Raw genomic sequence first — 26,082 nt, forward strand, 5'->3', positions numbered from 1 at the left:
TTTCGGAGGCATTTTTGGGGATTTCTTGTTCTTCGCGTTTGGCTTGAAATCCCGTGAGATTTTTTGGGAGGTTTTGTTGCTGGGATCCTTGTGAGCAACCTTATTGTGATTCCCCCTCAAATCCCTCAATAATTTGGTCCGGATTTAGATTTCACTGAAATTCCCCTTCTCTTGTGTTCTTGATGAAAATCATGAAATTCAAGGTGAAGTATTGATCTTTTTAGGAGATCTTTTGAGCAAAGACTCACTTCTTCTTTGGCTAAAATTTCGTGAAGTTTGGATGTCATTTGATCGAGTTTTCATTTTCTTTGAATCTTGACCCGTGCAGGGAAAAATAGGAAGTTTCTTATTTTGGGGAGATATCTTGGGAATAGAGTCTTGACGGTTTTGGAAAGCCATGGTCCAAATTTTGTGATTTTTGGAGTTCGTTTGATCGAGTTTTGCTATTTTTCTCGAAGCTCCTACCAGCTGTTTGGGCAAAATCAGAGGTTCCGATTTTGAGAAGAGGAAAGTCCAGTTTTGGAAGATTCTCCTCCGGTTATGGGAATATTCCCAGTTCCTGTGGTTTTGGTTTTACTCTGAAGCTTTTGTTTTCTCTTTAGCCCTTTCCGTGCTTGCTTCCGCTAGGTGTCAAGAGCTCCTAGTGTTGTTCCTAGGTCCAATGGCATCTCTCTTGGCTATATGGATCTGGCAATTCTAGAAGAGAGGCATGTGGGTTGATTTTAGAAATTTACCTTGTTGGGAAGTCACCCGCGGATATAGATGGCCAAATGGGCGGCCCGGCCCGGCCTGGCACGAACCCGATTAGGCCTGGCCTGTTTAGGCCCGACCTGTATAGGCACGTATAGTAATCGTGCCGGGCCGTGCCGGCCCACGTGCCGAAGGAGCAGCCCAGGCCCGCCCTGCTGCCTTCTTAGGCGGGCCGTGTCGGACCCCGCTGGCCTGACGGGACTTAGCGGCCTGGCCGTGCTCGTGCCCGACCCGCGGCACGGCACCGGCTCCTCCTTCCCGCGGCACGGCACCGACGCGGGGAAGCGGCGGAGGGAGGCGGAGGGGCCATCGGCAAGATGGCGGTGAAGGAGGGGGAGGGGCAACCGGATCCAAGGGCACGGGGAGGCGAGGTCGCGCGTCGGCCGGCCGAGCCGCCGGGGGCAGAGGGAGGCGGCGGAGGCCGCGACAATCCACCGGCAAGACGACAGCGGAGGATCTGGGGGCACCGGGTTGCGCGTGGGAGCGGGGGAGGTGGAGGGAAGGGCGGAGGTGCGGCGGAGCGCGAATCGCGAGTCGCGCGACGCGAGGGAGCGGGGGTCGGGGAGGCGGCGGTCGGTGGGGTGGGGAACTGGGGATGAGGCAAATAGGGTTTGAGAATAGGAGGCTGGCTTTTATATGAGACGGGTTGAACAGGCCTAAATAGGCCGGGTCGACTATTGCTGGCTCACAGGCTAAATAGGCCGTGCCGTGCTCGAGCCAGCCCACGGGCTGAGGCAGTGGTCCAGGCACGGCCCATGGTGTAGGCCGGGCTGGGCCGGCCTGCAAGGCCGCCGTGTCGTTCCATGCCTGGGTCGGGCCAAAATGCCGTGTCGTGGGCTGGCCCATAGGCCACGGGCCAAATGGACAACTATACCCGCGGACCAGCAGCTTGCGCAGGTTCGGCAGCATCTGCTTGGCTTGTTTACTTGTGAACGTGGTACCTCAGTTTCATGCTATGGGAGAAATAATCAGGCAATCATTGCTTGATCAATTGCCAGTTAGCTTTTAAAGTTGCTTCATGTAGCTTTACGATGAATCATGCAGCTTTACGATGAGAGTGCAGTACCTACCTAATTCTTTGCATGCTTAGACAAGTGAAGGTAATTTAATTTTGCTTTCCTCTTGTGCAAGCTTTTTTCAGTGCCTCGCTTTACTTTGCTTCTGCTATGCTTTAAACTTTTCTAGTCGTTCCTAGGGTGAGCTTGTCACGAGTTGACTTGTCAAGCTTTTTTCAGTGCCTCGCTTTACTTTGCTTCTGCTATGCTTTAAACTTTTCTAGTCGTTCCTAGGGTGAGCTTGTCACGAGTTAACTTGTTTCATCTTAACGATTAGTCGTTCCTAGGGTGAGCTTGTCACGAGTTGATTTGCTTCATCTTAGCGATTAGGAGCGATATGTCTTTGGTTGGCAATTGAGATATAGCCTTGTTTTCGAATTCACCCCACCCCTCTTTGATCGCCCGCCCGTCCTTCACCATCAAATAGAAAAGGAGCATGTACATACAGCTTATGGATTTGTAGTGTTCAATAACTGATCTAAAAACACAATACACACAGCATCGGCAGCAAGATAACTAAAATCATCGAAGAATTGTCCATCACAAGCTGCGTGTTACAGGGAAATATGCTACAGCATAGTTGGGCACTTGGCATCGAGAAACTCCTTGAGCGTCCTTGCTCCTTTCTGACTGCCCATTAGCCCCGTCAGCTCTTCTACTGGAAGCAGGGCAAGCTCGGCCAAGCTATTGCATCCATCCATGATTGCTCTATAGTTCGAATCCGTCACCCCAGGAAGCCTTCTTAGGAACTCGATGGCTGACGTGTTGTAATTTTCAGCCCTGGTGACCAGAAAAGAAAAGAAAAAGACATCTTTGCTTTAGCCATATTTTGCTGTTGCTGTGCTTTAGCAACATTTGGGCTACTACTCCCAACTTCTGGTTGCCTACAGGACGCAACTTACCTCACATCGTCCTCCACAATCCCATCCTCAGATGGCACGCCAACTCTAATGGCCTTTTTCTCATCAGGTTCATCCTGGTTTGTTTTAAGTGATACAAATATTTCCACGGTAGCATGCAAGCTGCGTGACCAGACTATCCGAAGCCGAGGAAAATGCAGCACTAGCAATGAAAGCTTTGATATTATGTTTGTCAGAGAGACATCATCCCCAATCTCACTTGCAGACTGTAAACAGAATGAGCAGGTCAGTTAGCACACTGAAGCTATATCATCATTTTTCACTGCTAGGGGAGGGGTGGGATACCTGAAAGGAAAAACTCTTATCTTGCGAAAACTCTATAAGAAGAACTGGGATCTTGTAGTAACGTGCCATGGTATCAACCTGATTGTACAGACGACCAGAAGCAAAGCTTTGGAACAAGTCCGCGATACTTTTTCGTTCAACACAGATCAGAGGAGAAAGAACATAGTCACCAACTTCAAGGGTAACCGGCACTATACGAATACCTTTCTGGTGTAGTACATTGGGAAGACTGCTCATGAACTCTCTCATGTCTACAATAACCTAGAAAAATGCAACAATAAAAATATTAGCAATAAGCAAATAAAAACACAACATATTGTCTGCCCATTAACAAAATGATCATAAGTATCACCTGCATCTCCTTCTCTGGTGTCTTTTTACCACCTGCCTTTCTTGTAATTGAATTCTGGCTCAAAAGAGGATCTGGCTCATTTGCAAGAGTTGGTCCAATACAACGGCCATCCTGAAAATAAGTGGATGGATGTGTTTCGTGTCAGAAAAATATGGAACTCCAGGCAAAGGCAGCAATTTTGCCCATGCCTAGCTGATTGAGCTAAAACAAGTACAGGATCTCAGAGCATATGAACCCATATGAAAATTAGTAATTAATAAGTGCAAAATCCATTTGATTAAGCATTGTGCGGTATCATTCATAAAGTAACCACTTTGCTAAGGTCAGACTGAAATTAAAAGTTTAGTGACAGAGAAACACCACCTGATCAACAGGTATCATCATTAGGGACTTCTGTCTTATCAAAGATTCAAATGCTTCATTTTCCCGGCGAATGCTAGATTCAAATTTTTGCACCTCGGTAGAATCTTCATAAAAAAGAAAGTAAACTTTTAACTTCCTTGATGGGTTTTCTGCCTTGTATACTTCAATTTCTCTAACAAAGGTTATATCTGGATGGTAAACAATGATAATAGATGGCTTCCATACATCAAGTATGTGCTGGTCACCGTCTAGGGCATGAAATTGCACAGGAGGTAGTGGATTGCCATTTGTCAAGCCTCTGAAATCAGATGAATAATTACAGGCATCGCCAGCAGTAGAGGATGACACGGAAGCATCTGTGGACACCTTGGAAGCATCGATATCGGCATGTTCATCGGTTTTGCCTGATTGACCTTCCACCTCCAGAGCAGTACCTTGGTCATTGTCATTTCCCCCCTTACTTTTATTTTTTCTATTGCTGGCTTGTCTCTTTTCAGTGGTTTTCTTTGATTTTCCCTTTGCTTTTTCCTTTACCAACCTCCTTTTACTGCAGCTGACATTTGAACCATCCTTGACATCAGCTTCCTTAGTTACATTTCTTAATTCAGAAGCAGCTGCAAGTAAGGCATTAGTTTCAAGCTTGCTAATGCTAACGGGGCCTGCACTCTCACTAGGCCCCATTTGAACTTCCCCATCGAGGACACCAAACCCTTTCGGTTGCTCAGATTTTTTCTTGTTCTTTTTCTGTAATCCATGCAGCTCAGCTTTCCCAAGCAAATACTTCTCCCACTCTTCTTGCATAACCTTATTGAAAACAAGTCGATATTGCAAAGAATTTATTGCTCTTCATAAACTCAGAAAGAAACTTGCATTTAGGATGGAAGACATGTGTGCACAGCTAATAAGATGGCAGGTTAATCGAAATAGAGTAGTGATTTATAGATTGATGCTGGCTTCATTTAAGACTGAACTCCTACCTTATGGGGGCCTTTTGATATGCATTCTTGCAGCTGAAAGCATGTGCGCTCATCTTTACATGTTACCAAAACTATGCCACTTTCATCTTCAGCTTGTGCATTCTCACCATCTCCCTTCGTCTGTTCTTCTGCTATCTCTTGCAACAATTCCTGCAAAAACCTATCAGCTAAAGCAATTGAACAGAACCAAAAATAATTGTCTCGCTGATGAATGGGTACTATCTGATAGCTAAGGGTGAAGCTGCTACAAGAATAAAACAAATGAAGTAGAGCATAGTTAATATTTACATTTAGCACAACAAAGAATAACTGGAGACAGAAGCAATACATGCTACATGTACCGAGTTTAGAAAAATCCAAATATTTTTGTCAGCTAGGTTGTAAATAACAGATCTTGTGTAATGTAAATGTGCCAAGTTTAGCAAAAAAATAAAAATAAAATGCAACGGCGCTTGCCAAATGGATTGGAAAAGACAGTTCTGTGTAACGTATGAGTGAGTAATTAGTGCTGCAGGCTGCCTGAAAGAAAACTGACAAACAAAAACTGAGTCACTGACCTGTAACACTTTCCATTTTGGTGCCTCCTCCAAAACCTCATCCAATACGATGCCCGCATCAGCATTAACCTTCTGAGTGTTGTGCTTATCTGCAGTGGAGTCCTCGTTTTCTGCAGTAAACAGGTCATATATTAACACTAAAATTCTTCCAAAAAACATAGCTTTATCATGCAAATGAAGGGACAAAGAGCCACTACCATATTCTTTTCCCTTATCGGTACTATTGTGTGCCACTTTCCTCTTCTTTGTTGGTGTGCCCTTTTTATCTGTGCTAACTTTTATACCGTCTGCTCTCACAACCTGGTAAACACGCCTTTTTGCAAGCTCAAATATCTTGTGGCTTGAGTCAGCAAGTATCCAAACTGATCGAACACCTTCAGATACTCTCAGCGTGTCAAGGTACTTCAAGTATGTAACTGCATCATACCTACACATCGGCTAGAGAACGTAAAGAGGGAGCCTAATTTTCCTTTGGAACTAGAACTTGTGTAATTCTTATCACTGAGAACTCTGTGGAGTCATCCTTAGCATAAACATGAAATAAGGTACCTGACGAGGTAATCGAGCAGCTTGCGTAGCGTCCTGAGGTCAGCCACAAGCTGCTTTGTCTTCTTGCCGAGAGTGTGCCAGATGGGGTCGAGCTGCCTCCTGACGATCTCGTCGAATGACTTGAAAAGGCCCTTGTCAACGGTGAGGTCCTCGACATCCACCTTGTTGGTGCGCCTGAGCTCCTTGAGGCAGGCGTCCATGGCAGCAAGGACGGCGGCCTGGATGCCCCTCATGGCAGGGGTCATGGGGACGCGGACGTCGACCACGTCGGGCGGAGCGCGCTCCAGGTCTGCGGCGGCGAGGACGTGGAAGCGGGGCCAGAGGTGGAGACGCCGGACGTAGAGGCTCTTCATGGCACGCTCGGCCTTGGAGAAGCCGGCTACCATGGCGTGGGGGCGGTCAGAGAAGGCGTAGACGGGGAGAAGATGGCGTTGGCGGAGGAGGCGGGCGATGAAGGAGTCGGAGGAGGTATCGGAGGAGCGGTGGGCGGAGAGGAGGAGGAGGGCCCGGACGTGGGAGGGGTGGAGGCGGGAGGTGAGGAGGTCGGCGGCGAGAGCGCGCGGGGAGAGGAAGAGGGCGGCGCCAGAAGCATAAAGGGAGGCGCGCTGCTGGGCGGGGAGGTCGGGGGGCACGTCGAGGACCTGAAGCCTGTCTTGGAGGCGGCGGAGGATCCGGGCCTTGAGGGGGTCCGGGGCGGAGAGGACGAGGAGGCATCCTCCTCCCCCCGCCGCGTCGCCGGGGCGATGGTGCAGGTGTAGCTGGAGGAGGAGGGCGGCGGCGAGGGAGGCGAGCGGGAAGCCCGAGGAGAGAACCACGAGCCCGCCGTTGGGGTCCTCCACCAGGTCCGCCACCACCTGCTCCTCGAACGCAAGCATCGCCGCCGCCCTGCCAAACCGCGATTGCCTCTCTCCCTCCGCGGACCACGGCGTCGGCGATGACGCCGATATGATGCTGGGCTTGTCCTCAAATGGGCCGTGGGCCATCTCGACCCGTCAACCGGAGCCCACCATGGTCATCGTCCCAAACAAAGCCCAGTCGGCAACAGACATTCCAGACATCAAAGACTTCAAGAGCGCTCACTGCTCAGATCAAAAATCAAATTGCATTCCTTCTACAGTTATTTATATATAAATCTGCTTTAGCTTTTGGCTACACAATAATAATAATGTGATCATCTGCTTTAGATTTTGGCTACACAATAATAATAATGTGATCATCTGCTTTAGCTTTTGGATACACAATCTATCTGCCCCCCTGACCTGATGGAAGAAATATGCCTCTCACCTAGACAGAAGAACTAGCATGGCTACTCCTCTTCACCTTGAAGTAGACGGGATCTCTCAGCACCTTCACCGTTACATTGCTCCACACGTCCGTGCTCGACGGCAGCAGTGCCATCTCCTCAGCGATCCCCATGTCCTCCGGCAGCACGTGGCCAAACACGGTATAGGCGTCCTTCCACTCCTCATGGTTTGCCAAGCTGATCAGGAACTCCGGCCCTGGCCCAACCCAGGCAATGGACCCTCTTTTCACGGCTGGGCATGCTTCTCTTGCTATGCCCTTGAAGGGCACACCATCAACTTCCAGGGTCCCTTGAAGCAACGCATACGGGGGACCAAATGCAGCCTATGATTGTACATAAAAAGATCAATCATCAGGAATCAATTAGTACCAGCAGGCCAAACGTCATACAAGGCGTACATTTCTTTCATGATTGCCTTTTGCATCCCAGACATTCCCGCGTCCTTCTGCGCGATAAAATCTGCACCCAGCACAGTTGCGCAAGCCCAAGAGCTCGATGAAGTAGTCCACGGAACGGGGTGCGCAACCAGGAAGCAACTGGATGCATAACAAGTATAGAAGGCAGAGTACAGTATACATCAGCAAATCTGCACTGGAAAACACACTTACGGATAATTTATTTCTGGTAAACCACAAACAATATCAGCTTTTGTTCAAATCCAATGGAAATCATGAAGGTAGAAATAGCACTATACTATCCCAGAACAGCATGCAGGAAGCTCAAGATACTTATTTGCAACTGCCTTAGTATGAAGTTGTTACATGTGCTTGGCCTTCACCTCATAAGCAAGTTAAATTCGCAAATCTACTACTTTTAGCAAGATGGCCAGCCCAGCCATGCCACCCTCTCTCTAGAAAATTCATGTAGCACATAGAACACTCTGATAAGCTTTACCACACTTTAGCATATGGATTTTTGTGAAAATGGAAAGTAAACAGCTTAACTATCTCCCTACACCTCATGACCTAAAAATGATTCCCACGGCAGTTAAGTATACCAAAATATTCTTGTCCTGTTGTAGGGACAAAGGACGCTTACTTGAATATGAAGTGTTCCAATATTTGTTTCAAGCTCCACAATTCCCTGCAGCAAAATGATTCCTTCCATTAATCACGTGAGTAGTGAAAAAAAGAACTCTCTTTTCTCTTTTTCTTTTGAAGCATATGTCAACAAGCAAATACAGCTGCAGCAAGAATAGCTTGGTGTGGGGTGGGTCGACCCAATGGATCTTCGTCCCGATCCTAAAAAAATGTGCTCAATGGATCAACGGTCCAACCTAGGAAATACGAGGGCCAGTGGTTCGGAACCTAAAGGCCATGTGGATCATGCGGATCGATCCAACCTCTTGATTCCACAGACAATTCGACATGGCGCCCCATTCATCCTCTTGGTTTTGCTTCATTCTTTCTTGTCAATTTCCTTCCGTCAGCAATCCCAGTTTTTACAGACTACAGGATGGGGAGCTGGATGATGACAGCGAGGTGACCAACAGCGACCATGAGTACCACACTGTCAATCCAAACGAGTAAACCGAAGTGCATGGGGGTTGACCCCTTAAAACCATAGGGGCACCGGGGGGTCAGCAGATAACTGAATGGATTGACTAATGCTCTTGTACACCTCGCATGGATCGCTGGGTCCATTATGGTTGGCTGCAGGGTTCAACCATGCCCATCTTTAATTCTCTATGCACAGTATATACACCACACAAGGAGCCAAGCCAACAAACATCTCAAGACATGTTATGGGCAGCCTGATAAATGGTTTCTAAGTTAAAATGGAACACCTGAAGAAGTTAGCCTGTCAAACTGGGAAATTAAACATGTTCAGGTAGCTCAAAGAATGCTCCTCAAAAATTGAACAACCAACTAGTTAACTGAAAGAGATGGCACGAAACCAACCTCTCCTTTTCCAAAGACTAGACCAGAAGTCCACATGACGTCCTCTCCCCTTGCAACAACAGCAGGAGCCATCACGTCCTTTTGTTTCTTCAGCCAGCACTGCATTTCAAATGCGCAGTAAAGAAGCTAATGAATCCAAGAGAGAACCTAGGTTCAGCTCAAAATAAAATGCAATGGAGTAACACAGTTGCGACAGTAAGTGCATTGAATCCCTGCGATGTATATTACAGATATCACTGCGTGGAATTTTCAGATTTTAGGTATACAGAAGGAAAGAAATGAAAGGCCTTTGAAGGATCGGGGGTGGAACTGAAAGCAAGAGGCGTAGCTAATACGAGTAGCGTGCTAGATCGATGATTAATCTTTTTACGGAAAAAACAAGCACTTTGCACAAATAGGAGGACGAATAAATCTAGAGGAATGCTTGGCTACCTCCGACAGATGGGTAGATGAAGAAGGGGAACTGAGAATGTGAGACGGATGGACTGACCTCCCCCAACCTGTCCTTGCATCTGCGCTCGTCCCCGCAGAAGACCCACGAGTCGCAGCGGCAGGCGCCGCCCTCGGGATGGGGGCACATGGCCTTGCAGGATGCGCAGCAGGCGGCAGCGGAGGGCAAGCGGTGGTTAGAGCCCCACTTGACGGCCGGACCCCAGAGCTCGAGCCCCTCCATACCCCTGCAGCAATCGGCATCGGCCCGCACAGTGGAAGACGGTGCCGGGGGCGGTGTCGGCGCAGCGGAGGGGAAGGAAAGGTAGGCGAGGGCTGCGGCGGCGGAGACCGCGACAAGGGTGATGAGAAAAAGGAGCAGGCGGCCGCGCCGTCGGGCGTCGGATGGGCGGCGGGTGAGGGGGAGAGTGGGAGGAGCTGGCATCGCTGCGCTTGCTTCACAGGTCGGGATCACAAATTCAGAATCCACAATCAGGCGACGCCGCCGAGTGTCGCTTCGTAGTCGTCCAGCCGTTGACACTTTGATTTGTGCCATTATAATTTTCTATTTTTTTATGCATGATGCACACCACTAATATTTACATTACATGATGTCATTACAATTTTGATGTTATTTGAGATGTGCCATTATGGTCCACCAGCAGACATGCAGACATACAGATATTGTGCATATAACCGTACGGTCGAAATTATCCCTGTCCAACTATCCCTCTCCACTCACTGACATGTGAGTCCAACGCGTCATCTCCTTAGTCGGTGGTGGAAGTTAGCCGGACCCGAAAGATTCATTAAGGGCTAGCTTGGAAGGCCCAATCCCCGAGTGGATCTCGAAATTTTCTTTGGGCTAGGCCTTCGCGCCGCAATTCGGCCCGGACCAAAATTCCCTAGCATTTAGGAGCCTGTCCGACAAGGGAGCCCAACCCTATCCCTCTGTTTTCCACGGGGTGAGCCCTCCCCACCTCGAGGGTTCGGACACATCTCCCCCGTGCCTCTCACGAGTGCCGTCACGACATCGCCCATGCGCCTCTCCCACCCCTGCGACTCACCCATCCTGGCGACGAGCGCACTGCTCCTCCCCATCCTCCCTGTCCAGACCGCATCGCCTCCCCATCACCCCCTGCCTCCGGGCGCCGCCACCCCTCCGCCGTCCAAGTGCCGCCCTCTCGGCCTATCGCCGCTGCTCTGTCTCCCTGTCCAGGCGCCGCCCTTTCTGCCTTACGTATCTTTGAATTATCTGATCAATATGTTATATGCAAGATTTTAACTATATACCTAATTTTTTTGCAAAACAATTGATGGATCAATAATTATCTGGTGCCTCATTCATCTGCTATCATCTATATGGTCTCAAGGCTGACGATATTTTGATCTTACGGTGTTCCTAGTTTGCTAAGCAAAGAGCTATTTTATTATGATGTGCCATGCTACCATCAAATTCTGTGACATGAATTTTTCATATTGGAATTTGTGTTATTTCAAATCTAGCGGTCAGACAGCATACTCTATGTCAATTTGCATCTCTTGGTTCAGAAATTATTCTGACTAGACAAACCGAAACAAATCATGTAGTACCAGGATCGACGAGAGGACTGCGTTCCCTAGGGTTAACCTGCCACTCTGCCCACCGTGTTTCCATAATCAGTGGACAAATTGCATGAAAGAAGGAGAAGAAGAGACTAGAAGCGAGGAAGAGGACCACAAGGTGGAGCGATAAGAGAAAGCAGGAGGCGCTGGTGGCTCAGCGCAATTCATCCATCCATTCCATTCCGTTCCCATCCCACAAGAAAAAAAAATGAAAACAAAAAACCACGGCGCTCTCGCTGTCCCTCGTGTCATTGCCGGTAGTAGTAGTTGCAGCCGCCGGCAGCACCTGCAGCTCTCGAAGTAGTAGGGTGGCGCTGCGGCGTGGTGGTCGGAATGACAGCAGGGTGATGGCGATGGCTGACATACTAAGCGACTTCGGGGCACGCGATCCCTTCCCGGAGGAGATCGAACTTGCTCTCGGAGAGAAGGTGCTGGGGAACGTGGACACCCTCCACCAGATCCTTATCCCGACGTTGTCGGCGCTGTCACTAGCCCGCCTGCTGCTGCAGCCCGGCGCAGAGCCCCTCTCCCTCGACGATGTGCGCAGGTTCCTCCTTAAGGTCATCGACTGGAGGCTGCTCCTCTCCGACGAGCAGGACGACCAGCGGCAGCCCGTGCGGCTGCAATGCGTCTGGAAGGTGCGCGACGAGCCCTGCAGCCAGGAGCTCCTCGCCAACATCAACGCCGCACTCGATGGCGCCGGCCACGCCCCCGACAGCGCTGCTCCTCGAGGCCCCCATGACCAACCAGCAGCTGGAGGTGAGGGCCGAGCTCTCCACGCCCTCCGCCGTCGGCGACAGCCTCACCATCAACGACTACATCCTCACCGCCATGATAGACAAAGTCAAGACCCTCGATCTTATCCCCAAGAAGAGAGTCTGGGCATGAATTTGGATGAATTTTATTATTAATTTGTAGTAATGTTTGAATTGTACGGCCGATTCATACGAAAATGGAAAATTTTGGAATTCCTCCTCCATTTCAATTCTGCTGTTGCTGGAGTATTGCTGCTATGGGCCTTCCTCTTCTTCATGGGCCGGACATGGGCCCGGCAACCTCTTCTTCCTCATCTATCCAGATGGGCTGGCTGCCCTTCCACAAGGGGCAGAGGACGACGACGAGACAACGATGCCGTCGCGTTCGCCGCGGCGGCCGGCCCCCCTCCCGAGCGCCAGCAGCACCAGGCGGAGGGGCGCCGGCGAGCCCCCTCCCGGTCTCTTCCCCACCAGGGAGGACCTCCTCCGCCTGCTCGCCGTCCTCACCATAGCCGCCGCAGCCGCAGCGGTCTGCAGCCGGCTCAACCGCCGCCCGGAGCCCTTCTGCGACTCCCTCCGAGCGCCCGATGAGTATGACTACGCCGACGGTACGGGGACCTCCACCTTCTTCTTGACACTACTCCCTGCTCTCCTCGCTCACTAGTATACTGCAGTACTACAAAAGTAGAAGAGTACCAGTGACCAATAATCACCCAATTCCCCTGCGCAGATTCGTGTCAACCTTGCCCCCAGAACGGCCGGTGTGTGGGCGGTCAGCTGGAGTGCGTCCAGGGATTCAAGAGATACGGCGCATCGTGCGTAGAGGATGGACTCCTCAGCCAAACAGCTACCAAGATTGTACTGCACTGAAGCACCTGCCTCTCTCTTTCTTCCTTGCCTGCGCTTGCCATGCCACACCGCTACTTATGCCCACGCTCTACCTGTGTTGTTCTCTACAAATTTAGTCAGAGTTGCTGCACCTGAGGATCTGCGATCAGCATGCTCGTGCTTTGTGCGGCCAGCCCACCAAAATCTTGGTCTATTTCACAACGCGATTCTCTTCAATTTACTACTGCTACATGCATATTTCTTCTCTGCTACATAACCCTTTATTTCCTCAATTCCAGTTTCACAAGCATGACGTCTCAGATATAATTGATGAGCTCTTCTCAAAGAATCCTGCTGGCTTAACCGAGGATGGCATTCAACTTGTGAAAGCTAGGGTGCTGGAGAGTGCTCAGGGATTTTTCGAGACAACATTTACTTCCAACAAGTATGCTATCTTGTCACTTTTGTCCCTGACAGGAAATACCTGCTAGGTTGCATGACCTATAGTTAATTTTTTTTCCTTTAGAGCTGAAGCATTTAAATGCCCTGAGCTGGTCGCTGAGCGTCATATGCCCCTGACTTGTCAAATTCGTCAATGGATCTCTAGAAATGTGATCTTTGTGACAACCATTTGTATCCTGGTATGCTTTTGGCATTACTCTCCTAAGCATGAAAAGCTTGTTCATAGACAGCTCAAGTGATGATTGAACCCAAGTTTGCAGCACTGCTCTGGATACTGTGGATCATTTACTGGAGACGTGCATTATCTAATAGAGCTGAGCAAATATATGAGCAGGTATGATGTTTCGTTCCCCACTTCCTTTGTTCAAGTGTCTATCAGTGAAATGTTAACTCCTGCTCAGATTTGCATCACACTGGTTCCTTTGGTGTTTAATTGATGTAATGAAAGTATATTTTGCCATATATCACATGGATGACGGCATTTAACTACTATGGCAAATTGAGTCTACTTGGATCAATGAACTAAAAAAGTATAACATGTTTATATTATATAGCTATTTGTATTGTTTTCTGGAAAATTTGTTTGGGATAGCAGCAAAATTAGCATTATTTTTGTATGCAACTTACCAACCATTTCCACCTTGTCCGCTTCTCAAGTGTAACTCCTTCTTGGGCCTTCTGGTGCCGTTCAGTAGGTGTGTGAAATCCTTGAAGATAATGCCATAAATGCGAAGACTTCCTACTCCAATTGTGAACCTTGGGTGGTTGCCTCTTGGCTGAGAGATCATCTGCTGGTTCCTCGAGAGAGAAAGAATGCTTTCTTGTGGAAGAAGGTAGTTAATTTGCAATGCACTTCACCACATAATCATGTAGATTTTAAGTTATCTTGGTTGGTGTTAATCAAGTTATTTTGGGCTACCATATATAGTTGTTACAACTTTACAAAAGTTGGTTGTTAAAGACACAAAACGGACATGACAGTGCTTGCCTGTACTCCAAGCAATGTATGGACTACCTGCCATACTTCAGATAATAGATTATGCTATTAAATGTAATTACTTGCAACATTTAGCTTACAATTTGATGTGCAGAGATGAATTATCAATCCTATGTTTCTTGGATGGCAGTATGAAATTATGGTTTGAATCTCATAGTTTTGAATATTTGAAGTAGTTTGAAAGAGAAGAATGCTCTTTGCTGCAGCTTATTCAGGATACTCAATTTCTCTGTTGATGCCAGTGAAAAAAAAAAATGCTGTTTGGTATACCTGTAGCACGTGCTTCTTTGTTATTGGCCAGATACTAGTCCACAGAGTTGCCATATTTATAAGCATTTGTTGTTGAAAGAATATACATTAATGAGCCTCTAAACGTTTACCATCTATATGTAGCAATTTCTCATTTGTGCTTTGACATAGGTTGAAGAACTGATACTAGAAGATTCTCGCATCGATCAATATCCAAAGGTGATTAAGGGGGAGTCAAAAGTTGTTTATGAGTGGCAAGGTACCAACACAGTTCCTGTTGTTGCCTTCTCGGCTGCGTATTCTGGTTTGCTCACTGGAGTTTGTTTTGTGCCGACCTTTGCAGCTACTGGATCACTTAGTGGAAAGATTAAAAAGAAGGTGCAAGGCGCAAGAGTGGAAGCCATAAAACTTGCGGACGAAATGAGTGCCTGCGTGGGTGAGGTGAGGGAGCAGGGCCTAATTACCTAGGTTGATTCAATTCATATGCGCATGCTGTTATTGCAAGCACAACACGAATAGATAGCTCAACTAACAAGTAAGATTGGGAAGATTGCACCTGTGGATTATTAATTATGCATACTAAAATTTATGCATCTAGAAAAGCTAAAACGACCTACAATCTGAGTATTTGAGTAATCACTGGAAGATGCTGCTGACGGAGCAGTCGTCGTGAACCCGCCAGATGGTCTCGCCGAGGAGGTTGGCGACGGAGAGGACGGTGAGCTGGGGGAAGCTCTGGTGCTGCACCACCGGCACGGTGTTAGTGATGATCACCTCCTGGAAGAGGCCGCCGGAGAGCCTCTCCAGCGCCGGGGGGCTGAGCACGGCGTGGGTGCTGCAGGCGTACACGGCGCGGGCGCCCTCGTCGTGCAGCAGCTGGGCGCCCTTGGTGATGGTGCCGGCGGTGTCGATCATGTCGTCCACCATGATGGCCACCTTGCCCCTGACGTCGCCGATGAGGTTGACCACCTCGGCCTGGTTGTGGCCTTGCCGCCTCTTGTCGACGATGGCCAGGGGCGCGTCCGAGAGCTTCTTGGCGAAGGCGCGACTACCTGGCCACCCCTCCGACATCCGGCGACACGACCACGACGTCGCTGGGGCGGATGGTCTTGCTGGCCAGGTAGTCGAGGATGACGGGCTGGCCGTGGACGTGGTCGACGGGGATGTCGAAGTAGCCGATGGACTGGCCGGAGTGGAGGTCGCAGGCCAGCACGCGGTGGGCGCCGGCCTCGGTGATGAGGTTGGCCACGAGCTTGGCAGCGATGGACTCGCGGCCCTGCATCTTGCGGTCGGCGCGGGCGTAGCCGAAGTAGGGGATGACGGCGGTGATGGTCTTGGCGGAGGCTCGCCGGCAGGCGTCGATCATGATGAGGAGCTCCATGAGGTTCTCGTTCGCCGGCGGGCACGTCGGCTGCACCAGGAACACGTCGCACCCGCGCACGCTCTCCTGTAGCTGCACGTAGATCTCGCCGTCGGCGAACCGCTTGATCTTCACCCGGCCGAGCTCCATCCCCAGGTAGCAAGCGATCTCCTGCGCCAGCACGGGGTTGGCGCTCCCGGAGAAGATGCGCAGCCGGCCGCCACCGCCGCGGGACGGGACTGCGGCTGCGAACTGCGGCAGCGGCGACAAAAGAGAGCTGTCGTAGAACATGCTGCTGCTGCAAGCGACGACCATGCGCCGCCGCATAGGACGGTGGGAAAGCGAGGTGGATGGCGACGGGCAGGCGCAGCAGGCTGCGTCGGCGGCCATGGCCATGACGACACCCTGACTGCTGGGAAGGAATGGGATTGACGATCAGCTCGATCGCCGGCCGACTGAGGAGGATCAACCAGCAGCAATCGCTTTTGCTTTAATTTGCTTTCCCTCCCATCCGGATAAGAAGAGGAGAGGAGAGGACGACAAGGCATGAAGACAACAACACAGGCTGCTTGTTTTCTTAGTGGGCCTTTTCCCTCGCCGTCCATGGCCCGCCCAACCACCTCAGGCAGCCCATGTAATTCTCTCAACCCGGCCTGCCGATCAAGTACACGCATTTCTCCTAGTAGTAGTAGTAGTTATAATAATAATAATAATAATAATAATAATAATAATAATAATAATAATAATAATACTAATACTAATAATACTAATAATAATAATAATAATAATAATAATAATAATAATAATAATAAAACACGGAGGAGGAGTCAGACTACAGAGCAGTGTATTTTTAATTATCTGCCTGCCTAGAAAGCAGCATGACCACCACTACCCTAAACCCTACTCGATCACCTGACTGCATTCATCATGTATAGTAAGTAAGTATTTGCCATTAATTTCATCATCAGCTTATATTGGCTGGACTACTCGGCACCGTTTTCATCTGCAGCTGCTGCAGGTTTCATCGGCGGAGCAGGTCTGTACCTCCTGGCAAACACCACGTACGCAAGCAGATCAATGGCGTTGAGCGCCGCTATGACAAAGAAGAACAAGTCCACACGGCCATGGTTGAGGTCTTGAGGTATCCACCCAGGTCGCCCGCCTTTGGAGGTGACGGCCATCACCACGGTGACCAGAAGGCTGCTCACAAAGTTCCCGGCCGACATGGAGGCCACGCTCATGGCGCTGCCGAGGCTCCTCAGGCCCTCGGGGAGCTGGTCGTTGAAGAACTCCGTCATGGTGACATACATGAACACCTCGGACGCTCCGATGAGCACGTACTGGGGGATCTGCCAGAGGATGGTCAGGGAGCTGGACGCCTCCCCCGTCGCATGCTTCAGCCTCTGCTGCTCCACCACGCCGGACGTGATCATGGCTAGCGTCGAGATCACGAGCCCGATGCCCATCCTCTCGAGCTCGGTAGGCTCTCGCCACACCTTGGACATGATCTTGACGATGCAGAAGCTGTAGATGAAGACGAAGGCCGTCACGCCCAGGATCTCGAACACGTTCATCGCGGCAGCAGGGATCTCCAGCTTCCAGAGGGAGCCGTCCATGGCCTGCGCCTGCTCGATGAACACGGATGACATCTGCGAGTAGGAGGTGGAGAAGAGGATGCTGCAGAGCCATATCGGAGCAAGCCGCAGGATGCACTTGAGTTCTTCCACTTGAGTGACCGTGCAGAGGCTCCATGGGCCCTGCTGCTGGTGGTGACCACCCGCCGGCAGCGGCTCCACTTGAGTAACCACCGCTGCCTTGTCCAGGCACCTGAATTCCGGTGTGTGCAGCATCATCTTCCTGCCTTGTCCATTATACAGCTTCTTAGTAGTTTCGTTATCACCGGTAGCCTCAGGCGGCTCCTCGTACAGATCCTGTGCTTGCTGCGGAGCCTTGACGTGCCTCTTCTTTATCGCTGCAATGGTGACCTGGCAGACGCTGACGATGGCGTTGCCACTGGGCAGGAAGTGCCTGTACCTCAGGGTTCCCAAGGCGAAGAGGACGACGCCGACGAGCGCTGCGGCGGTTGCGATCCAGAAGGCCAGGGCCCAGTGCCCCCTGTCCTCCAGGTACGCCATCGCGGTGACGGCGAGCACGCCGCCGAGGTTGTTGGCGACGAAGAAGTAGCCGAAGAAGGCAGACTTGGACTTGCTTTCGCCGGCGTCGGTCTCGTCGAACTGGTCGGCACCGAAGGTGGTGACGGCGGGCTGGTAGGCCCCGTTCCCCAGGGCGATCTGGTATATGGAGATGTAGAAGACGAGCGACTGGGCTCTTGTGGGTGGCTTGCAGTGTTCTTGCCTCCCCTCTCCGTGTGCGAAGTCGCAGGATCTCGCCAGGAACACATGGGATGCTATGGAAAGCTCAACCAATCCCTGGCATTGGATTTGGATATGATGGAGATGGAGAAAGAAAGAAAGAAAGAAAAAGAGATCCAAATCCAAAGAAAGATGGATAGCTCACGGCGAGGAAGATTATCTGGAAGATGGTGCAGGCCTTGTATCTTCCCCAGGAGGAGTCGCTGACGAGCGCCCCGACGATGGAGAAGACGTAGGTGGTGCCGGCCCAGTTGTTGGCCTTGTTGGCGGCGTCGGCGTTCTCCAGCCTCATCACCACCGCCATGAACGTCACCAGGTTGTTCCCCACGCAGTTGACGGCGAACGTCACAAGCGCCTGGTTCGCTGCTCGTCACAATTCATATGCATCCATCGTCTTTATACAATTCAACTATATGCAGTAGTATATTTTGACTTAATTTAAAGAACAAACTCTGTAAAGTAATTAAAATAGTATACTGCACTCTTACACATATAGCTTGTAATATATAATCACTATACTGTAGAAATTAGACCAATGACGTACAAGAAGGCATGTAAAATCATTGATGAAGAAGCTAAGATAAATAGTAAAACTGCTGAATTAACCTCTCATCATCAAAGGAAAACTTCATTAAGAAGAGGACTACATACCCAGCATGAGGAAGCCGGCAAACCATCCTCCTGATCTGTCTCTCAGGCAGGGCTTGCCGCTCCAATTCACGGAGCCATCCTGCGTCGCCGCCCTTGCAGCGGCGGCGGCACAGCCATGCTCATCGTGCTGACCCTGCTGCAGAGGTAGCTCAGCAGTCGGCGTGCAGGGACCCTCCTACACGCAGCACATTATTGATGAGAGATGCATGGATGGATGGAGTTGAAAGGCAGTATATATGCCACTTACAGCCATCCTGCAAATGAAATCGATCTCCGATCCTCTCTTGCTAGCTAGCTAGCTTGTTCTTGAGAAGATGTCCAGCGACGTACTCTAGCAGGTCAGAGGAGCACCCACCATGCTGTTTGTTTTGTTTTGCTTCTGCATTTGCGGGCAGGGTGGTAGGTGTTTGTTAAGAAGAAGAAGAAGAAGAAGAAGAAGAAGAAGCCAGGAGGCCTGCGCCGCGTGCAACGTGGTCGTGGGTGCAGTCGTATTAATTGCTTGGGTTTCAGTATATGTCCTTCAATGAATCCTTGGCCTGCAACCGCATCCTTCTGGAATGGAATCCTGCCTGCGGCTCCAATAGCCAGCCATGCATGCCTTTATCATCGTCCGCAGGCACAAGACACCAATCTCTCTCTTCTCTCCTGCCTGCCTGCCTGCTGCTGCTCGTGGCATCATGTATCAATCCCAATTCCAGCCCAGCCCATGGGACTTGGGAGCCCAAGCGGAAGCGGAAGCAGGCAGCAGCAGCTGCTTCCTGTTGCTGCTGGGTGCATTTTTTGAAAACTAAAAGCACAAGGGAGGAGGGATGGAATGAATTGCAGAGGAAGCAACGCATAAAGGCAGTGCAATGAGAATGAGATGGGAGGAGGAGGAGGAGGATGTGGATGCAGAGCATATATGCTCGACAACTAACTCAATGAGATCGCACGCACGCCAACGACGACCAAATGGCTCTCAACCACATGGGCGTCGCCGCCATCAACCTCGTTGCCGCGCTGCTCTCCATCCCCGTCATCGCCGCCGGCATCTGGCTCTCGACGCAGGCCGACAACGCCTGCGTCCAGATCCTCCAGTGGCCCGTCGTCGCCCTCGGCGTCGCCGTCCTCGCCGTCGGCCTCGCGGGCTTCGTGGGGGCCTTCTGGCGCCTCCCCTGGCTCCTCCTCGCCTACCTCGTCGCCATGCTCGCCCTCGTCCTCGCGCTCGCCGGCCTCGCCGTCTTCGTCTTCGCGGTCACCGCCGGCTCCTCAGGCCGCCCGGTCCCCGGCCGGGCCTTCCTCGAGTACGACCTCGACGACTACTCGGGCTGGCTGCGACGCCGCCTGGACGCGCCAGGCCGCTGGGACCGGATCAAGGCCTGCCTGGCCGCCACGCCCACCTGCTCCGACCTCAACCAGACCTCCTCCTACGACACGCCGCAGGGCTTCTTCACGGCCGCCTGGCTCAGCCCTCTGCAGTCGGGCTGCTGCAAGCCCCCCACCAGGTGCGGCTACACCTTCGTCACCCCGACCTACTGGATCAGCCCCATCAGCGCCGCCGCCGACCCCGACTGCGCCGCCTGGAGCAACGAGCAGGCCAAGTTCTGCTACTCCTGCGCCTCCTGCAAGGCCGGCCTGCTCCAGAACCTGCGCAGGGAGTGGCGCCGCGCCGACATCATCCTCGCCGTCGACGCTGCCGCGCTCCTCGCCGTCTACGCCATGGGCTGCTACGCCTTCCGCACCGCAAAGACCGACGAGCTCTTCCGCCGCTACAGGCAGGGATACACATAAAGTCTATTTCGTTTTGTGGTGCGAGCTGATCAAGGAACAAGTATTTGATGTTTCATCGCGGAAAAAAAAAGGAGACACCAAATTTATTTATATTAGTATTTTTATTTTGATTCTTTATGTTAGTATTTTTATTTTATTTCTTGTATTGTAGGAAAGTTCTTTCACCTTCACCGCCTCGAAAACTCATAAAGTAGATCCGCGCTACCCCCTTACATTGGACCTACCTCTCAGGCCTTAAGGAAAAAGACAATCTACTGATGCTGTGCTGTGTTTGGGTTACTGCATATCTATTTCAGACCTGTCTTGCTTCGTCTCGATCAGGTGTCACAAAGTTTTGTGGCAATTTTCAGTTTCAGGCCATGCATCACCCTTCTTCATATTGGATGAAGTAGATGCAGCTCTGGACAATTTAAATGTTGCCAAGGTTGCTGGGTTTATCAGATCAAATTCATGTGAGCGTGTTGCTGATGAACAAGGTAGGAATGGAGAATGTGGATTCCAAAGTATAGTCATATCGCTCAAGGATATTTTCTATGTGTGCACTAGGTTGTCCATGCTCTAGCTTCGCCCCTGCTCTGCTGGCCTTGCTTAAGAAGTTCACCGACACGGGGATCGTAGTGAAGGATATGGTGGTTGTTGCTGGCATTGTCAAAACTGACAATACTTCAAAGCAACTAGTGAAACATCAGATTTGACTCACCTCCTAAAGCAACTAGTGAAACATAAGACAAGTTGTTCTCATCTTGTCATGAATCATGCCTCGCACGAGGAAGAGGATGTCAATATGCACTATTCCTCAAAATATTCAATCGTTTGAAGGCCATGGAGGTAAGCAACACAACAACTTATGGAAGAATCATACAACAGCTGGGACTGATTCCTGATGTTACTGGCTGGCTGGGCAGCGGGATGGCGAACAACCACCTCCATGCCGTACGTTCTTCCGTGGAAGCCTAATAAACCCAGAACCTTGGAAAATATCTTGATTGCATTTGTTGAGGCAGGAGGGCGATATCCTGGAGATGTAGTTAGGCTTCTTGATTTTCAACGAAACGATCTTGCGCACTTAGAGACTGATTATTCTATTGATACAATCGAAAATCTTGAGGTTGGTTTGTTTGCAACATTGGAAGGTCTGAAAATGTGGAACCACGAGCAGCAGCAGCAGCAGCAGCGTGAAAATAGAATTTGTTCACTATGTGAAATTATTTTTTTGAGAATAAAATCATTTGCTCCTCTTATTATTCATTCAAGTATTTGTTCGAAGAAATAAAATATGTTCAAGCTTCATAAAAAAAATATTCGTAAAAAATTACCATCCAAGTATAGTTAAAATATTCGTAAAAAATTACCATCCAAGTATAGTGAGTAATTGTAGTCTTATTTTAGAGATCATTATTTTACAATTAGAATTTGATTTGGATCATGGTTTAAAATTTATAAATTTTTTAATCTAAAACCCATGCATTTGGATGATGTCAGCAAACTACCTTTTCTATTATTCCTCTCACGAGTGTACGGACCATGCACATCATTACATCTATGTGTTAATAGTTGCTCTTCATTTTGAGGTGTGATCAGCATCCAGCGACAAATGAAAATTTTGTCGCCTGCAGCGACACCTTAGTCGCGCCCTACATATTCGGAATAGCTGAAGTCATAGTTGAAAGCACTTTCGCGTAACGCCAATATCAAAGGTCAAATGTCAAAGTGTGGCATTAGAACCACGAGTCAAACTGTGGCTTTAAAAAACAAAAAGGAGCACAAAGTACTATGGCTAGCCTAAGTTGCATCATGAATGCAAGTACATGATGAATCATCAGGTGCTCAACGCAAAACATCAGACATTTTATAAGTATGTACATGTCGAAGGAATGTTCTGTCCCAAAATTTACAACATGCAACCCAACACAAACATGAGGTCATACATGGCTACATATCGGTGCAAACAAATATTCCAGACTACAGAAGTGCACACTCATACTTCAGAAGTACAATCAAGGCACATATACAAGGATCCAAATCTTTATATTATTTCCTGAGTACATCTCTCCTGCAGTTTTTCACAAGGTTGGTCACAAGTTTATCCTAGTTATGACATCAAATCTGACCTTCCATCCTGAGATGGTTCTGGATTAGTGACCACATCCACAGGATGCTCATTTCCTTCACTCCCGCTCGTCACGTTTTCAGGCATGCTATCTGGTATGCCAGCATCATGAGAGGTCGACAGGATGCTCTTCTCTGCTCTCATCCTTCACAAGCTTGCCGTCAACCCTCAATGAAATGTCGCTGCTGTTGTTCGACTCATCCTCCGTAGAGATACCTTTGAGATCTTCACTTGCTTCATCAGCGTCTTCATGAACGTGCAGCAGTTCATCTGCCATCTCAATATGAGCCAATGGCTCTTCGCAATCAACCGTTGGATGTCTTTCAAGTTCGACATGATCTTCATGGGATGCTGCTGCAAATTCATAGTTTGCCTGTTGTTCAGTACTTGAGCATTGCAAATCAGAGGGCTCCTCAAGTTCCTTGCTGCAAGTTCTGTCTTCCATAGCACCAGCTGTGATGTCCTCATCAATAATACCTTGACTAGTATTTTCAGGAGGGGTCTGTTTATGATGACTACTTGCAGAAGAATTCTCGCCAGAATCAACAGCATCATTGGCAGCAGTTGCAGGAAGAGACTGGAAAGCATCCCAATCATCATCCCAGTCATCATCATCAACTTCCTTTTCATCCTTCCCTTGAGTTACACAACACTCAGAACCCTCAGGTGTGGAGTCAGCTGTGGACCCAGGGTTATTGTTGTTAGTATCCTGGACATTCTGCTCTGAGCGTGCACTCATATTCATTGGCACCGTTATCTGGCCTTGACTGACTGAAGCTCGGACCATGTCCTACAATATGCAAAGATTATTAGGTATTTCAAGGCGCTAAGGAAGCAATATCATGAATATAGGAGTTCAGAAACAGATGTACAGAGGATGGATGGCATTGACAAATTCTTAAGATCATGAACATCAAGCCTAAAACAAACCAGCATGCGTTGATACATGTATGTACAATCACCACATACTAAATTCCTTCAAAAAGAAAAACAGCACACAGTAAGGGGTGATACCTGAAGCTGTTGTCTCCTTTCAGGTGGTGCAGAAAGCATTATATCCTTGATCTGTATAGCAACAGATGGAATCTGAATAAAATGCGAGAACAACTTCCTGGAAATGATGTTTACTTCAGCAAGTTCCTGAAACAGAATGTCATAGAAAAGGATAAACAAAACCAAACTGAACATTATATTTTCGGGTCACAATTAGATGAAAAAGTTTTTTCAAATTTTACCTGTGAAACAGTATCACTGGAGAGAGAGAAAACCATTAGTAAGGCCTCCAGCAGAAGAGTTGTAGCATCTTGTTGGTATTTCTTTGATTGTGCTAGTGTGTGGAAGAGGAAAAGAAGTTTCGAGCATTCATCAATAACACCGACAGATTCTTTATTTGAACATTCCTGGAGTAACAACTACATCAGATAACACTGCCCTATTTTGCAGAAAATTTTACAACCTTATTATTAATAATATTCCATATAGTACCTTCAATGTAGTCTGCATTACCAAAAACACATCTCCCAGCAATTCCGTAAGCAACATCATGAAAGAATCTTTCTGTGATTCTGAACCTTCAGTTAGCTCCTTCTGTGCATAGCTTCTCAGTACATGCAAACCCAGCAGGTGCACCTGTTTAGTGAAAACAACTTCATAACTAACCACTAGCAAAGAATGATATTCTGGTAGCCAATAATAAGCAAAGACAGTTATCTACCTGTATGTTGGTACTATGAAGTGAACCCTGAATAACCTGTATACACTGCCTGAAGCTGCTCCAACCGATCACATCATTGCTACTTCCATTTTCACTTAGATATCCAATCTCATGAACAAGTTTTGCAAAAACAATGGCTTCTCCCAAGCAAAAAAGTAGTATCTTTGCCAACAGCTTGTAGGAATCAGAAATCTTATTTTCAAGCAATGAGATCCTTTTATCACACTCTGTACAGAAGTATGCCACTAGGCTAACTGAAGCTCCTAAGACAACTTTAGGATGCATGTGCACACCATCTGATTCAGCTCTTTCTACAAAACAATTGAGGAGACAATACTTAACAATTATTGTTTCATGTTCATAAGGGAAGAGTTAATTTTTAGTCCACAAATTTTCTAAGAATCAGAAATCTTATTTTCAAGCAATGAGATACTTTTATCACACTCAGTACAGAAGTATGCCACTAGGCTAACCAAAGCTCCTAAGACAACTTTAGGATGCATGTGCACACCATCTCATTCAGCTCTTTCTACAAAACAAATGGGGAGCCAATACTTAACAATTATTGTTGAGTAAATTGCGTCCACCATACAACAACTTGTAATATTGTATCATTTTAGTCTAACAAGTTGCAAAACGTGCAAATAGATACGTCAAGTTGTCATATACGATCATATATGGTCGAAATACGCTTGGTATACTGATTTATTGACACGACACGGCACCACTGGTTGGTTTTATGCAAACTAGCCCCCACCCCCCACCCCCCAATGTTTGTTTGGTTTTATGCAAATAAGTCCGCTATGTTCAATCCCATTTTTTACACATACAACTGTTCTCTGGCTTCATCTGAGCTCTTCTGCCCTTTCGCTTTTTCAAGTCCGATGAGTGTCATCGCCCAATCCATTTTCCCTCCCTGCCGACGGCCATTACAACACCTTATTACTGGCCACCACACATGGATTTGGACGGACCTGCTGCTATGATGGTGTCTCCGATGTACACGTACCGGCACCGGATTTTGGTGCACAGCTGCCTACACCCTGTGACCGTGGGTCTGTGGCCCCTGCCTCCATGGACGCCGCAACCTCGCTTCCCTCTTGCTGTGTCAGTAGTTCTTCATAGATTTTCATTTCAACCGGACTATCAATATTTTTGATGAATTATTCATGTTTTTTTCTCGAGCTACGCAGGAGAGCTGCGTGTCATTTCATTAAGAGAGAAAAGAAAGTACATAGAGAGGGGGGGGGGAGCCCCCAAACTAAGTACCAAACACACCCCAATACTCACAAAACACTACACACCCCACACCCCACAAGAAAATCACTGGAGCGCCACACAAAACAGAAAAAACAAGACCAACAAGCACCAAGCCTAAGCTACTGGTGCAAGCGACCTAGCAAGCAACTCTCTGAGTTTAGAAGCTCCAGCCAAGCACCACAGAGTGTTTTCATTTGTTATACCCTGCAGGAGCACCTGGGAGTTAGGGAGAGCACCTTCAAACACACAGGAATTTCTATGCTTCCAAATCTCCAATGCCACCAAAATGATGAGAGAATTTAAACCCTCGCGCCACTCTTTTGGTGCAGCTCTAATTACTTTGCCCCACCAAGCTGAGAAGCTAGAAGAGTTAGCCAGCACATCAACTACCAGATTCAGATGTGAGAAGACCAAAGACCATATTTGTCTGGTAAAAACGCAGGATAACAGCAAGTGGGGGGCTGTTTCCTGCGCTTGGTCACAGAACAGGCATGCCGGGGGGTGCTGC

The 26,082-nt window shown here is 48.8% G+C and overlaps 5 protein-coding genes and 2 pseudogenes across 7 annotated transcripts in view; 3 read left to right on the forward strand and 4 right to left on the reverse strand.

Annotated features, from left to right (window-relative positions):
• Nucleotides 1–2,229: 2,229 nt before the first annotated feature.
• Nucleotides 2,230–6,823, reverse strand: LOC101771882 (DNA repair endonuclease UVH1). Its single transcript, XM_004986024.3, has 9 exons — nucleotides 5,809–6,823; nucleotides 5,457–5,686; nucleotides 5,260–5,369; nucleotides 4,703–4,852; nucleotides 3,726–4,529; nucleotides 3,363–3,473; nucleotides 3,011–3,271; nucleotides 2,708–2,931; nucleotides 2,230–2,585 (listed from the first exon to the last, which is right to left on the reverse strand). Exons 1-9 carry the CDS (start codon nucleotides 6,789–6,791, stop codon nucleotides 2,375–2,377), a joined length of 3,084 nt encoding a protein of 1,027 aa, XP_004986081.1. The 5' UTR covers nucleotides 6,792–6,823; the 3' UTR covers nucleotides 2,230–2,374.
• A 75-nt stretch (nucleotides 6,824–6,898) lies between these two features.
• Nucleotides 6,899–9,950, reverse strand: LOC101771486. 2 transcript variants are annotated; one of them, XM_004986023.2, is made up of 5 exons: nucleotides 9,503–9,950; nucleotides 9,013–9,111; nucleotides 8,150–8,194; nucleotides 7,510–7,647; nucleotides 6,899–7,434 (listed from the first exon to the last, which is right to left on the reverse strand). In XM_004986023.2, the coding sequence occupies exons 1-5, from the start codon at nucleotides 9,884–9,886 to the stop codon at nucleotides 7,093–7,095; spliced, it is 1,008 nt and encodes a 335-aa protein (XP_004986080.1). In that variant the 5' UTR covers nucleotides 9,887–9,950; the 3' UTR covers nucleotides 6,899–7,092. The 2 variants fall into 2 exon arrangements, with proteins under 2 accessions (XP_004986080.1, XP_022678754.1); XM_022823019.1 differs by having other exon boundaries at nucleotides 9,445–9,852.
• Nucleotides 9,951–11,362: 1,412 nt separating this feature from the next.
• On the forward strand, nucleotides 11,363–12,096 carry LOC101784051 (annotated as a pseudogene).
• A 39-nt stretch (nucleotides 12,097–12,135) lies between these two features.
• Nucleotides 12,136–14,951, forward strand: LOC101771095. 2 transcript variants are annotated; one of them, XM_014804552.2, is made up of 8 exons: nucleotides 12,136–12,409; nucleotides 12,532–12,659; nucleotides 12,767–13,074; nucleotides 13,156–13,270; nucleotides 13,345–13,425; nucleotides 13,787–13,924; nucleotides 14,509–14,596; nucleotides 14,681–14,951. In XM_014804552.2, exons 1-8 carry the CDS (start codon nucleotides 12,175–12,177, stop codon nucleotides 14,803–14,805), a joined length of 1,218 nt encoding a protein of 405 aa, XP_014660038.1. In that variant the 5' UTR covers nucleotides 12,136–12,174; the 3' UTR covers nucleotides 14,806–14,951. The 2 variants fall into 2 exon arrangements, with proteins under 2 accessions (XP_014660038.1, XP_022678738.1); XM_022823003.1 differs by having other exon boundaries at nucleotides 14,509–14,556; nucleotides 14,681–14,819.
• LOC101784468 lies at nucleotides 14,879–18,973 on the reverse strand (annotated as a pseudogene).
• On the forward strand, nucleotides 17,908–20,839 carry LOC101782289 (protein TORNADO 2). The gene has a single exon (XM_004986050.4). The coding sequence runs from the start codon at nucleotides 19,672–19,674 to the stop codon at nucleotides 20,488–20,490; it is 819 nt and encodes a 272-aa protein (XP_004986107.1). The 5' UTR covers nucleotides 17,908–19,671; the 3' UTR covers nucleotides 20,491–20,839.
• Nucleotides 20,840–22,312: 1,473 nt separating this feature from the next.
• The window catches only part of LOC101782695 (protein SWEETIE), a 31,047-nt gene continuing 27,277 nt past the window's right edge, over nucleotides 22,313–26,082 (reverse strand). Inside the window, exons 41-45 of the mRNA XM_012842752.2 lie at nucleotides 24,315–24,625; nucleotides 24,086–24,229; nucleotides 23,836–24,000; nucleotides 23,615–23,740; nucleotides 22,313–23,390 (exon numbers count right to left, since the gene is read on the reverse strand). Coding sequence (XP_012698206.2) covers nucleotides 22,707–23,390; nucleotides 23,615–23,740; nucleotides 23,836–24,000; nucleotides 24,086–24,229; nucleotides 24,315–24,625 — 1,430 coding nt within the window. The 3' untranslated portion in view covers nucleotides 22,313–22,706. The remainder of the gene's footprint in view (nucleotides 23,391–23,614; nucleotides 23,741–23,835; nucleotides 24,001–24,085; nucleotides 24,230–24,314; nucleotides 24,626–26,082) is intronic.

This window comes from Setaria italica, chromosome IX (assembly GCF_000263155.2).
Source record: "Setaria italica strain Yugu1 chromosome IX, Setaria_italica_v2.0, whole genome shotgun sequence".
Classification (NCBI taxonomy): domain Eukaryota; kingdom Viridiplantae; phylum Streptophyta; class Magnoliopsida; order Poales; family Poaceae; genus Setaria; species Setaria italica.

Excerpts from the sequence above, each read along its gene's own strand:
- LOC101771882 (XM_004986024.3), bottom strand. The coding sequence starts at position 6,791 with ATGGCCCACGGCCCATTTGAGGACAAGCCCAGCATCATATCGGCGTCA. Across the intron at positions 3,474-3,725 it reads TGATGATACCTGTTGATCAG|GATGGCCGTTGTATTGGACC; the intron begins GTGGTGTTTCTC and ends ACTTATTTTCAG. Across the intron at positions 2,586-2,707 it reads ATTGTGGAGGACGATGTGAG|GGCTGAAAATTACAACACGT; the intron begins GTAAGTTGCGTC and ends TCTGGTCACCAG.
- LOC101771486 (XM_004986023.2), bottom strand. The coding sequence starts at position 9,886 with ATGCCAGCTCCTCCCACTCTCCCCCTCACCCGCCGCCCATCCGACGCC. Across the intron at positions 8,195-9,012 it reads TAGTCTTTGGAAAAGGAGAG|GGAATTGTGGAGCTTGAAAC; the intron begins GTTGGTTTCGTG and ends ATTTTGCTGCAG. Across the intron at positions 7,648-8,149 it reads TTGGAACACTTCATATTCAA|TTGCTTCCTGGTTGCGCACC; the intron begins GTAAGCGTCCTT and ends TTATGCATCCAG.
- LOC101771095 (XM_014804552.2), top strand. The coding sequence starts at position 12,175 with ATGCCGTCGCGTTCGCCGCGGCGGCCGGCCCCCCTCCCGAGCGCCAGC. Across the intron at positions 12,410-12,531 it reads TGAGTATGACTACGCCGACG|ATTCGTGTCAACCTTGCCCC; the intron begins GTACGGGGACCT and ends TCCCCTGCGCAG. Across the intron at positions 13,075-13,155 it reads ACAACATTTACTTCCAACAA|AGCTGAAGCATTTAAATGCC; the intron begins GTATGCTATCTT and ends TTTTTCCTTTAG.
- LOC101782289 (XM_004986050.4), top strand. The coding sequence starts at position 19,672 with ATGGCTCTCAACCACATGGGCGTCGCCGCCATCAACCTCGTTGCCGCG.